General features: G+C 33.0%; 1 protein-coding gene across 1 annotated transcript in view; it reads right to left on the bottom strand.

The window, feature by feature from the left end:
- Positions 1–13,951, bottom strand: part of RPS6KA6 (ribosomal protein S6 kinase A6) — a 196,819-nt gene that overhangs the window by 92,621 nt on the left and 90,247 nt on the right. The window contains exons 4-6 of the mRNA XM_021690974.1: positions 11,753–11,834; positions 11,015–11,095; positions 9,469–9,548 (exon numbers count right to left, since the gene is read on the bottom strand). Of these exons, the coding sequence (XP_021546649.1) occupies positions 9,469–9,548; positions 11,015–11,095; positions 11,753–11,834 (243 nt within the window). The remainder of the gene's footprint in view (positions 1–9,468; positions 9,549–11,014; positions 11,096–11,752; positions 11,835–13,951) is intronic.

Below are 13,951 nucleotides of genomic sequence, written 5' to 3'. Positions count from 1 at the left end.
ATCAAAAATAAAGTTTGGGTTTATTTATTCACATTCACATTCAACATTCACAAGTCAATCAATGTGATACATCACATTAATAAAAGAAAGGACAGGAGCTATATAATCCTCTCAATTGATGCAGAAATAGCATTTGATGAAATACAGCATCCTTTTTTGATTAAAACTCTCCACAATGTAGGAATAGAGGGAACATACCTCAATATCATAAAAGCCATCTACAAAAAGCCCACAATAAATATCATTCTCAACAGGGAAAAACTGATACCTTTCCCCTAAGGGCAGGAACATGACAATGATGTCCACTCTCACCACTGTTGTTCAGTGTAGTACTAGAAGTCCTATCCTCAGCAATCAGACAAAAAAAAGAAATAAAATCATCCACAGTGGCAAAGAGGAAGTCAAAACGTCACTCTTCGCAGATGACATGATACTCTATGTGGAACACTCAAGAGTCAACATAAAAATTGCTAGATCTCATACACGAATTCAGAAAAGTGGTAGGACATAAAATCAATGCACAGAAATTAGTTGCATTTCTATACACTAACAATAAATAGAAATTAAGGAATCGATCCTATTTACAATCGCACCAAACACCATAAGATACCTAGGAATAAAGCTAACCAAAGAAGTAAAGAATCCATACTCTGAAATTATAGAACACTTGTGAAAGAAATTTAGGAAAACACAAAGAAATGGAAAAATATTCCATGCTCATGGGTTGGAAGAATAAATATTTTTAAAATGTCTATGCTACCCAGAGCAATCTACACATTCAATGCAATCCGTATCAAAATACCATTGACAAACTGGGTGATAGGCATTAAAGAGGGCATGTGATGTGATAAGCACTGGGTGTTAAATGCAACTGATGAATTATTCAACATTACATCTGAAAATAATGATGTACTGTATGTTGGCTAATTGAATTTAAATAAAAATATACCAACTACATTTTTCACAGAGCTGGAAAAACAATGCTAAAATCTGTATGGAACCACAAAACACCCCAAATAGCCAAAGGAATGTTGAAAAAGAAAACCAAAGCTGGTGGCATCACAGTGCCAGACATCAAGCTATATATTACAAAGCTGTAATCATCAAGACAGTATGGCACTGGCACAAAAACAGACACATAGATCAATGGAACAGAATAGAGAGCCCAGAAATGGACCCTCAACTCTATGGATAACTAAACTTTGAAAAAGCAGGAAAGAATATGCAATGGAAAAAAAACAGTCTCTTCAACAAATGGTGTTGGGAAAATTGGACAGCCACATGCAGAAGAATGAAACTGGACCATTATCTTACACCATACACAAAAATAAACTCAAAATGGATGAAAGACCTAAATTTGAGACAGGAATCCATCAAGATTCTAGAGGAGAACATAGGCAGCAACCTCTTCGACCTCGGCCACAGCAACTTCTTGCTAGACACATCTCCAAAGGCAAGGGAAACAAAAAGCAAAAATGAAATATTGGGACTTCATCAAGATAAAAAGCTTCTGCGCAGCAAAGGAAACAGCCAACAAAACTAAAAGGTAATCCACGGAATGGAAGAAGATATTTGAAATATCTCACCAGGTAATGGGCTAGTATCTGACATGTAAAAGAGCTTATCAAACTCAACACCCCCAAAAAAAAGAATCCTGTCAAGAAACGGGCAGAAGACTTGGACATTTCTCCAAAGAAGACATACAAATGGCCAACAGACACATGAAAAAAAGCTCCACATCAATTGGCTTCAGGGGAATACAAATCAAAACCACAATGAGACACCACCTCACACTGGTCAGAATGTCTAAAATTAACAAGTCAGGAAATGACAGATGTTGGCGAGGATGTGGAGAAAGGGGAAACCCCTTACACTGTTGGTGGGAATGCAGCTAGTACCGCCACTCTGGTAAACAGTATGGAGGCTCCTCAAATAGTTAAAAATAGAGCTAGCATATAACCCAGCAAATGCACTACTAGGTACTTACCCAAAGGATACAAATGTAGTGATCCGAAGGGGCACATGCACCCCAATGTTTACAGCAGCAATGTCCACAATAGCCAACTATGGAAAGAGCCCAGATGTCTCTCAACAGATGAATGGATAAAGAAGATGTATATATATACACACACACACACACACACACACACACACCTATATATATTCCATTATATATATATATCATTAAAAATGAATTCAAGCCATCAAAAAATGAATTCTCGCCATTTGCAACATGGATGGAAGTAGAGGGTATCATGCTAAGCAAAATAAATCAATCAGAGAAACACAATTTTCATATGATTTCACTCATATGTGGAATTTATGAAATAAAACAGAGGATCATACTGGAAGGGAGGGAAAAGTAAAATAAGATGAAATCAGAGAGGGAGATAAAGCATTAAGAGACTCAACTCTAGGAAACAAACTGAGGGTTGCTAGAGGGCATGTGGGTGGGGGGACAGGGTAACTGAGTGATGGGCATTAAGGAGGGCATGTGATATAATGAGCACTGGGTGTTACAGGCAACTGATGAATTACTGAACTCTACCTCTGAAACTAATGATACACTACATGTTAATTAATTGAATTTAAATATAATAAAATTTTAAAAATGCAAGAACAGAAACAAAACAAAACAAAAACAAAAAAAGGAAATGAAGGAGGTATTACAACTGTTAACAAAGAAATATGGAACATTATAAGAGGCTGCTATGAATAATTATAAGCCAGAAGATTGGACTACCTAGAAGGAATTGTAAATTCCTGGAATCCTATCATAATCCAAGCCTGGATCAAGAAGAAAGAGAAAATCTGAACTAACCAATTGGTAGAAATAAAATTGTATCTTTTATAAAAAAAAAAAAAAATTTCGACAAACAAAAGCCAGACACCTTCACAGGTGAATTCTACCAACCTTTTATTTTTTTATTTTTTTATTTTATTTATTTATTTTTTAAGATTTTTATTTATTTGCGAGAGAGAGAATGAGAGACAGAGAGCATGAGAGGGAGGAGGGTCAGCGGGAGAAGCAGACTCCCTGCTGAGCAGGGAGCCTGATGTGGGACTCAATCCCGGGACTCCAGGATCATGACCTGAGCCGAAGGCAGTCGCTTAACCAACTGAGCCACCCAGGCGCCCTCTACCAACCTTTTAAAGAAGAGATAATATGTATCCTAGAACTATTTCAAAAAATTAAAGTGGAGGCAAAGTTTCCAAAATCATTTCATGATGTCAGCATTATCCTGGTAACAAAACCATACAAGGACACTAAAAAAAATCAAAGGAAGAAAAATAAAAACATAGATATTCCTGATAAACACAGATACAAAAATTCTCAACAAAATATTAGCAAACAAATTCAAAAATACATTAAAATTATTGTGTATCATGATCAAGTGGGATTTATTACAGGAATATAACAATGATTCCACTTCCACAAATCAAACAACATGATACACCACATTAACAGCATAAAAGATAAAAATTATATGGTCATGTCACTAGATGCACAAAATGCATCTGACAAAATTCAACATCCATTTAGGTAAAACCTCTCAAAAACACTGGTGTAGGGGCGCCTTGGTGGCTCAGTCATTAAGCGTCTGCCTTCAGCTCAGGTCATGATCCCAGGGTCCTGGGATCCAGCCCCGCATCGGGCTCCCTGCTTGGCAGGAAGCCTGCTTCTCCCTCTCCTACTCCCCCTGCTTGTGTTCCCTCTCTCGCTGTGTCTCTCTCTGTCAAATAAATAAATAAAATCTTAATAAAAAAAGTTGGTGTATAGGGAACATACCTCAACATAATAAGTCCACAGCTAACATCATACTCAACAGTGAAAAGCTTTCTAAGATCAGGAACAAGATAAGGATGTCCACTATCTCCACTTTTATTCCACGTATGTATTAGAAATCCTAGCCAGAGCAATTAGGCTTGAAAAGGAAATAAAACAGCATCCAAATTGGAAAGAAGTAAAACTGTCATTACTTGCATACACTATCATTTTGTATATAGAAAACACAGAAGACTCCATTAAAAAAAAGTGTTAGAACTAATCAACAAAGTCAGTAACCTTGCAAGGTATAAAATCAAAATGGAAAAATCTGCTGCATTTTTATAAACTAATAATGAACTATCAGAAAAATAAATTAAGAAAACTATCCATTTACATTATATACACAACTAATGAATCGTTGAACACTACATCAAAAACTAATGATGTATTATATGTTGGCTAACTGAACATAATAAAAACTTTAGAATAAAAAAAGAATAAAATATCTAGATATAAACTTAACCAAAGAAGTGAAAAATCTGTACATTCAAAACTATAAAACACTGATGAAAAAAACTGAAGAAGACATAAATAAATGGAAAGATATTCCAAACTTATGGATTGGAAGAATTAATATTGTTAAAATGTCCATATTACCAAAAAATGTACAAATTCAATGTAATCCCTACCAAAATTCCAATGGCATTATTAAAAAAAATAGAATGAACAATTCAAAAATCTGTTTGGAATCATAAAAGACTGCAAATAGCCAAAGCAGTCTTGAAAAGGAAAAAATAAAAGTTGTAGTTATCAAGCTCCCTGATTTGAAACTATATTTCAAAGCTATAGTAATCAAAACAGTACAGTATTGGCATAAAAACAGACATACACCTCCAGAGAACAGAATAAAGAGCCCAGAAATTAACCCACGCATATATGGTCAATTATTTTATGACAAAGCAGATAAGTAAATACAAGGGGGGAAAGATAGTCTCTTTAATAAATGAAGTTGGGAAAACTGGACAGCCACATGAAAAGAATCACACTAGACTATTATCCTATACCATACACAAAAATTAACTCAAAATGGATTAAAGAGTTAAATATAGGACCTGAGACCATAAAACTCCTGGAAGAAAACTTAGGAAGTAAACTCCTTGACATCAATCTTGATTTTTTTTTTTCTTAACTGACTCCAAAAGCAAAGGTAACAATAACAAAAATAAACAAGTGGGACTACATCAAACTAAAAAGTCTCGGGGCACCTGGGTGGCTCAGTCATTAAGTGTCTGCCTTCAGCTCAGGTCATGGTCCCAGGGTCCTTGGACCGAGCCCTGCATCGGACTCCTGCTCAGCTGGAAGCCTGCTTCTCCCTCTCCCACTCCCCCCGCTTATGTTCCCTCTCTCACTGTGTGTCTCTCTCTGTCAAATAAATACATAAAATCTTAAAAAAAAAAGTCTCTGCACAGCAAAGAAAAACATCAATGCAATGAAAAGGCAATGTATGAAATGGAAGGAAACATTTGCAAGTCACAGATGTGATAAGGTGTTACTATCCAAAATATATAAAGAACTCCTGCAACTCATCACCAAAAACAACCAAACAATTCAATTTAAAAAACAAATAAAAAAAAAAGAGCAGAGGATCTGAATAGACATATTTTCAAAGGAGATATCACTAATCATCAGGGAAATACAAATCAAACCCATGAAGAGTTATCACCTCATACCTGTTAGAAAGGCTATCATCAAAAAGACAAGAAACAATAAGTGTTGAGGAGGATGTGGAGAAAATGGAACACCTGTGCACTGTTGTTAGCGATGTAAATTGGTACAGCTAGTATGCAAAACAGTATATGAAGTTTCCTCAAAAAATTAAAAATAGAACTACCATATGATTTAGCAATTCCAGGACTAAATATTTATCCAAGGGAAACAAAAACACTAATTTGAAAAGATATGTCTACCCCTATGTTCACTGCAGCATTATTTACAATAGCCATATATGGAAATAATGTAAGTGTCCACTGATGTATGAATGGATAAAGAAAATATAGCATATATATACAATGGAATATTATTTAGCCATATAAAAGAAGGAAATCTTGCCATTTGTAACAAAATGAGTGGCCCCTGAATGTGTTATGCCAAGTGAAATAAGTCAGAGAATGACAAACACCATATTATCTCACTTATATGTGTAATCTAAAAAATAAAACAAATAAATAAAATAAAAGTCATGGATATAGAGAACAGAGTGGTGGCTGCCTGTGGGAGGATGGTTGATAGGTGGGGGAAATAAAAAATAAAAAAAGAGAAGATACAAAATACCAACATCAGGAATGATACAAATATCACTAATGATTCTACTGCTATAAAAAGATAGTAAAGGACTATTATGAACAATTTCATGTCAATGAATTTGATAAATTTACTAAAATGGCTAAATTCCTTAAAAGACACAAAATACCAAAGCTCACTCAAAAAATAAAAAAGATAAACTGAATACCTCTAAGTCTCTTAAATAAATTGAATTTGTAGTTAAAATGCCTTTCTATTAAAAAAAACTTCAGGCCCAGATAGCTTCACTGGTGAATTCTACCAACCATTTAATGACAATTTTACAATGAATTCTTTTAGAAAATTGAACAGGAGAAAACACTACCCAACTCATTCTATAAAACCAGAATTGCTATGGCATTAAAACTAGACATAAAAAATACAAGAAATCTATAATCAAATATCTCTCATAAAAATAAATGTAAAAATTCTGAAAAAACATTTAGGAAATATCATCCACCAATATGCAAAAAACATAATACACCATGTCTACATGGGGGATTCATCCATAGGCAAGACTGCTTCAACATTTGACAATCAATCAATTTAATTTACCTATTAAAAGATTAAAGAAGAAAAAACATAGTATCTCAATAATTGCACTGAAAGAATATTACAAAATCTAATGTACAGACCTGATAAAAATTCAACAAACTAGTAACAGAAGAGAACTTTCACAACCAGATAAAGAACATGTAAAAAGACCTATACTGAACTTTGTAATTCATGCTAAAATGATGTTTTTCCCCTGTGATAAGGCAAGAATGTCTGCTCTTACCAATTCTATAGAACACTGAAATGGAGGGTCAAGCCAGTGCAACAAAGACAAATAAAAGAAATAAGTGATGTCTATAAAGGAAAAAAAAGTAAAAACTCCTTGTTTGTAGGTTATAAATAGAAAATTCTATGGAATCTACCAAAAAAAATAAAAAAGCCATTAGGTGTAATAAGTAAGTTCAGTTAAATTCTGGGATACAAGTTCAATACGCAAAAAAAAAAAAACTGTATTTCCATCCAACCTGAAAATGAAATTAATAAGAAAGCAATTCCATTTACATCATTTTAAAAAAGGAAATACTCAGAGATAAATCCGATAAAAAATGTGGAAGACTGATACACTGAAAATGACAAGACATTGCTGAGAGAAATTAAAGGAGACTCAAAAACTGGAGAAAAAATCATATTCATGAAATGAAGATTCAATATTGTGAAAATGTCGATTATCTGCAAATTGACCTATAGATTCAATGAAATCCCAATCAAAATCCCAGCAAGCTTTTTTGTAGAAAGTGAAAGGCTGCTTTAAAAATTGATATGGAAATACAAAGGACCCAGAAGAGGCAAAAGAACTTTGAAAAAGAAGAGCAAAGGGGCGCCTGGGTGGTTCAGTCGTTAAGTCTCTGCCTTCAGCTCAGGTCATGATACCAGGGTCCTGGGATGGAGCCCCGCATTGGGCTCCCTGCTCAGCGGGAAGCAGCCTTCTCGCTCTCCCACTCCCCCTGCTTGTGTTCCCTCTCTCTGTCAAATAAATAAATAAATAAAATATTTAAAAAAAAAAAGAAAAAGAAGAGCAAAGCTCAAGGATTTGTACTACCTTACTTTAAGACATATAGTATAGTAATTAAGGGTATAGTAATTAAGAAATCAAGTAGTGAAATAAAGATAAACAGATCATTGAACAAAATAAAATGTCCAAAAATAGACCTTCACATATATGGTCAATAGATTTCCAACAAAAATGCAAGGTGATTCAGTGAAGAAAGCATAGACTTTTTTAATCACAATGCTAGAACACTGGGATATGTATATGCAAAAAAAAAAGGAAAAAAGAAAAGAAAAGGACTTTAACACATACCTCTCACCATACACTAAAATAAACTCAAAATGGATTATATACTTAAATGTAAAACCTAAAATTACAAAATGTCTAGAAAATATAGAATATCTATGTGACCTGAGATTAGGCAAATATTCTTTAAATAGGACACCAAATTCATAAAAGAAAAAATTATAAGTTGGAATTCATCAAAATTAAGAACTTCTGCTTTTGAAAGACACTATTAAAGAGAATGAAAAGGCAAACCACAGACCAGGAGAAAGTATCTGCAAACAACATATATGATAAAGGACTTACCATCCAAAATATATACTCTCAAAACTCAGAAAACATACAATTTAATAAAAAATGAGCCAAAAATTTAAACAGACATTTTATCAAAGAAGATAAATAGATGCCAAATAAGTACATGAGGAGATGCTCAACATCATTAGTCATTAGGATTATGCAATTCAAAACCACAATAAGGTGCTACTACACACTTAGGTCCAAAATCAAAACAAGACTACTGACCATATTAAGGGCTGGAAAGGATGTGGAGCAACTGAAACTCTCATACACTGCTGGTGGGAATATAAAAATTATAATCCTACCTTAGAAAACAATTTGATAGGGTCTTTAAAATAAGTTAAAACATATACCTATCAAATAGTCCAGTCATTATACTCCTAAGTATTTAATGATGAAAAATGAAAACATAACCATGAAAATGAAAACATATGTCCATACAGTTATTTGTGCATGAATGTTTGTAGCAACTTTATTAGTAATATCCAAAAACTGCAAATAACCCAAATATCCATCAGTAAGTTAATGCATAAACAAATGGTGGTGTATCCATACAGTGGAATACTATTCAGCAATAAAAGTGAATGAACCACTGATACAAACAACACCATGGCTAAGTCTCAAAATAATTATTCTGAGTTAAATAAGCCAGACAAAAAAGAATAGATACTATAAGATTCCATTTATATAAAGTCCTAGAAAATGTAAACCAAACAATGACAGAAAGCAGATTCAGTAGGGGCAGGGTGGAGGGGAGGCACAAGGGGCACAAGAAAATGGTTGGGGATGACACATAAGCTTATTATCTTGATTGTGATGATGGTTTCACAGGTATATACAAATGTCAAATTTTATCAAAGTATGTACTCTAATATGTGTAATCCGTTGTATGTCAGTTATACCTTCATAAAGTTGTTGTAGAATAAATTAAACCCTACTCCCAGAGGCATTTTGGTAGCTTGAGTAGCCAAAATCCTAGGCTTGCCCCTATCTACTTCATCCAGTTATTTATATTGATCTTGTGCCTAAAGGAATAATGAGTAGCACACTGAGGAGATCTAAATGACAGGCAGACAGAAAATGCCATTAACTGGCACATCAACTAAATACTATGCAATGAAATAAACAGAAGAATTATTTAAAATTTCTATAGAAAAAAATTAATCAGCAGAACACAAATGATTTTTCTTAGTTTTGTTTCAATAAAATATAGTAAAAATTTACAGATACCTACCTCTTTGGATAATCTTGTGAAGACATCTCCTCCCCTGAGAAAATCCAGTATTAAATAGAGCTTCCCTTCAGTCTGAAAGGCTAATTATAAATTAAAATGTTGTAACAGAACATTAACAGAATCTTAAAGGCTTAACGACCTTAGTATAATTTTTAATTAATATATATGTTTAGTTTTATCATTAAACACTATAAAGGAATTAAGCATTTATTCACATGGTCCAATGGATAACATTATCTCAAAATTGAACTTAGTGCTGAAATAGCTATAAATCCCTTCCTAGAACATAATCAACTTTACATGTGGTTTTACACAGAAACTTCTACTGCCATCGTTGTCCTGATTTATGGTGCATCATGCTCTACTCCAAACTGCTTGAACTCCACCTCCCTACCTACTGAAAATCTACTAATTCTTTCAAGCTCAACAAAAATGCCACCTCCTCCATCAAGCTTTCCTCTATTAAGGATTTCTCTCTTTTCACATTTCATAGCATCCTTACCCTCTTCTCCAAAAGAATTACTTGCTACTACTTTTGAGATCTCATTGTTCCTTATTTATGTCTCTCTTATGGCACTTACTCCATTTTTATTTGTACAATTAATTTGTTTACATGTCTGCGTTCCAATAGATTAGAAGCTTTTTGAGTCAGAGATTGTTTCACCTCTAAAGCCTACTTCATTCAATAGAGCGTTTTGCACACAATTGGTATTTACTGATTAATGTAATGTACTCCTGGTGATTCAAGGAAGTGGGACTTTAGATATTACTATTTTCCATTTAGGATAACAAGGAGTGAAAGAATAATGGGTGTGAATTTTTTGAGGATTTTTTAAAATAATTTAGTATATACTTTAATGCATTATTTTTCAAAATTTCCTAAGAATAAAATCAATATCTGCTACTTTTTTAAATCTTGAAAACTTAGTGATATCATAGAATATATCAGTGATTTAATGATGTATATATCTTTGAATTCTCCAGGAAAGCCAAACTGCACAATCTCATGTATCCATAAATTATCAACGGAGCCATGATTCAAACTCAGCACTGTGTGACTCCAAACTCATGTTCTTTCCATTATATTTACTGCTTCTTACTGGTATTCCTCTTCCCCCAAATAAAAGAAAGAATAACTCAAATGGACTAATATAACTACATGGTCCTCTTCAATAGAGCTAGGAAATAAATTAATAAGCTCATTATGAACATGTAAGAGGAACACATCCAAACATCAGATGTTTTGAATAAATTATCACAGTTTATAGCCTCAGATCATTAAAGGTACAGCCTAGCGGAGTAAAGAAATACTACCAGACAAGTAATCAGAAGACACTATCTTATTACCTTAGACAAATTAACCAACAGATAAAGAAAATACAATTCAAAATTGGATATTGATTCTTATTCTTATTTCGGATAAATATATTTTACATAGTTGAATGTATTAAATAATTTTGAAGTATTTATTTCCCGTTATGTTATTGTTTGAAGGGAAATCTTAATTCTCTAATTCCATAAATTAAAACAAACAAACATGACATACCATAGTGTAATTTGACAATAAATGGATGATTTACTTCCACCAATATATCCCTTTCCATCTTTGTCCGAACTCTGTCTCGAACTAAAAATTATAGAAAGGTAGAATATATTACTCTTCCATATAAAATTTCAGTAGAGATCCATCAATAATTCACCAAACAAAAATATGAAAATATAAGTGTATAAGTGCTTAAATTTGCAATCTATATATTTCTAGACAGTAATTACCATATTCTCAGAAAGCCAACAAATTCAGTTTAGATCTAGATGGATTAAAGTGACATTAAGTAGGTATTTGGATAATATGTATTTATTATGTATTGGTCTCCAATTTTCAAATGAGTTCAATGATTAAAACTGAGCACAGTGTTACTGCTATCAAAGCCTAGAAGATGGTGTAAGTATATCCAGGTGGTTGTGCTTTTTCAATATGCAAAATCAACAAAGATGAAACAGAAAAAAAAATAAGAATCTTAAAAGAATATAGCTTACTAAAATAAGTTCACTTTATATTAAATAAAATGTGTCACTTTTTATACAATTAAATTTTTACCAGGGTACAGTCTAACTAAATTAGAGCATATGCCAATATCAAACCTAGAAATATCACTTACAGGCTAGAAAACTTACTAATGTTTAAAGGAAACTGAGTCTACTCAACTTATACAAGCAATACACAGCATATTTCTTAAAACAAGCTTTATCAAATTCTATCTTAATAAGCTTTGTAATTTTCTACCTTTTAAAGAAGCCTTTTTTAACACCTTCATTGCATAGAGCTGCCCGGCATCAGGACCAGTCTTCTTTCGAACAAGAAAAACCTAACAGAGGATTTTTTTTTAAGTGAAATTCATATTTCAAGACATTCTTGCTATACACATTAGCACACATATATGCCCATGCATTTCCTCTAATTTTATAAAGATATACTTTTCTCTATAAATTATACTCTTAGTTAACTTTTCCTCATTTTCATTCATTTAGTAAATCACACTATCATACATACTACTGTAGGAAAGAAAAATTTTAAAATAGATGACATGGTCATGACTTCAAGAAGTTTGTGATGTATGAAATAAGCAACATAATGAAAGGCAATTTGATCTAAGGGAACTACTTTTAAGAACCACGCACCTTTTTCTTGCCTTACTAAAGACCAAAGAATTGTGATGACTGCTAATTTGATACCTTCATTTCTACTTCCTTATTTGTCCATTTTAGAAGGTACCAGGCATTTTATTTTCTAGTAAGAAATCAGAGGCAATTATACCTGTCTGCCAGGTTGAACAGTCAAGATGATAAAGTATCACAGTAAACAAATTAAACTCTTTAAGATTACTGAGAAAACTTGAGTAATACTACCTCATATTTTCAAACTAAGATTATGACTCATTAAAAGTGGTTTTTAAAAAGCTTCAGTTATGAAAATAAATATGAATAGATTAAACTTTTATAGGAGTTATTTATTAGTAAAGGGCTGTTTCATTTTTAAAAATTAGTAAAATTTGCTCACTGCTGTGAAATAAATGCTACAGAAACTAAAACAACAACAACAACAACACAGTAGAACAGATCAATGAAACCAGGAGCTGCTTCCTTGAAAAATTAATAAAATTGATAAACCTCTAGCCAGACTTATCTAAAAGAGAAGAGAAAGGACCCAAGTAAAAAAAAAAAAATCACAAATGACAGAGGAGAAATAACAACCAACACCACAGAAATATAAACAATTATAACAGAATATTATGAAAAACTTTGCCAACAAATTGGACAATCTGGAAGAAATGGATAAGTTCCTAGAAACATATAAGTTACAAAAACTAAAACAAGAAGTAGAAAACTTGAACAGAGCAATTACCAACAATGAAATGGAATCAGTAATTAAAAAACTCCCAACAATCCAAAGTCCAGAACCAGATGGCTTCACAGGTGAATTCTAATAAATATTTAAAGAAGAGTTAATACGTATGCTTCTCAAACTATTCCAAAAAATACAAAAGGAAGGAAAACTTCCAAATTCATTCTGTAAGGCCAGCATTACCCTGATCCCAAAACCAGATAAAGACACCACAAAAAGAGAACTACAGGCCAATATCACAGAAACACAGATGCAAAAATTCTCACTAGAATACTAGCAAACGGAATCCACAACAGACTAAAAAAAAAAAAAAAATCAGGAGCGCTTGGCTTGCTCAGTTGGTAGACCATGTGACCCTTGATTTCGGGGTTGTAAGTTTAAGCCCCACATTGGGTGCAGAGATTACTTAAAAACGAAATCTTAAAAAAATTTTTTTCACCAGAACCAAGTGGGATTTATTCCTGGGTGGCAAGGGTGGTTCAATATTCATAAATGAATCAATATGATATATAACATTAATAAAAGAAAGGTTAAAAACAATATGATCATTTCAAGATGCAGAAAAAGCATTTGACAAAGAACAGTATCCATTCATAATAAAAACCCCCAACAAGGTAGGATTAAAAGGAACATACCTCAAAATCATAAAGGTCATATATGAAAAACCCACAGCTATTACCATCCTCAATGGGGAAAAACTGAGAGCTTTCATCTACTGCCAGGAACAAGACAGGAATCCACTCTCACCACTGTTATTTAATTTAGGACTGGGAGTCCTGGCCACAACAATCAAACAACACAAAGAAATAAAAAGGCATCCAAATCAGCAAAAAATTCAAACTTTCATTATTTTCAGATGACATGAGCCCAAAAGCTCCACCAAAAAACTGCTAGAAAAACAAGTTCAGTAGAGTCGTAGGATACAAAATCAAAATATAGAAAACTGTTGCATATCTACACACCAATAATGAAGAGGCAGAAAGAGAAATCAAGGAATCAATCCCATTTACAATTGCACTAAAAACCATAAGATACCTAGGAATAAACCTAACCAAAGAGGTAAAGATCTCTTACTCTGAA

The sequence above is a fragment of the Neomonachus schauinslandi genome, chromosome X (genome assembly GCF_002201575.2).
Source record: "Neomonachus schauinslandi chromosome X, ASM220157v2, whole genome shotgun sequence".
NCBI lineage: Eukaryota > Metazoa > Chordata > Mammalia > Carnivora > Phocidae > Neomonachus > Neomonachus schauinslandi.
Note: the sequence above shows the minus strand (reverse complement) of the source record. Positions and strands in the feature narration are given on the sequence as shown.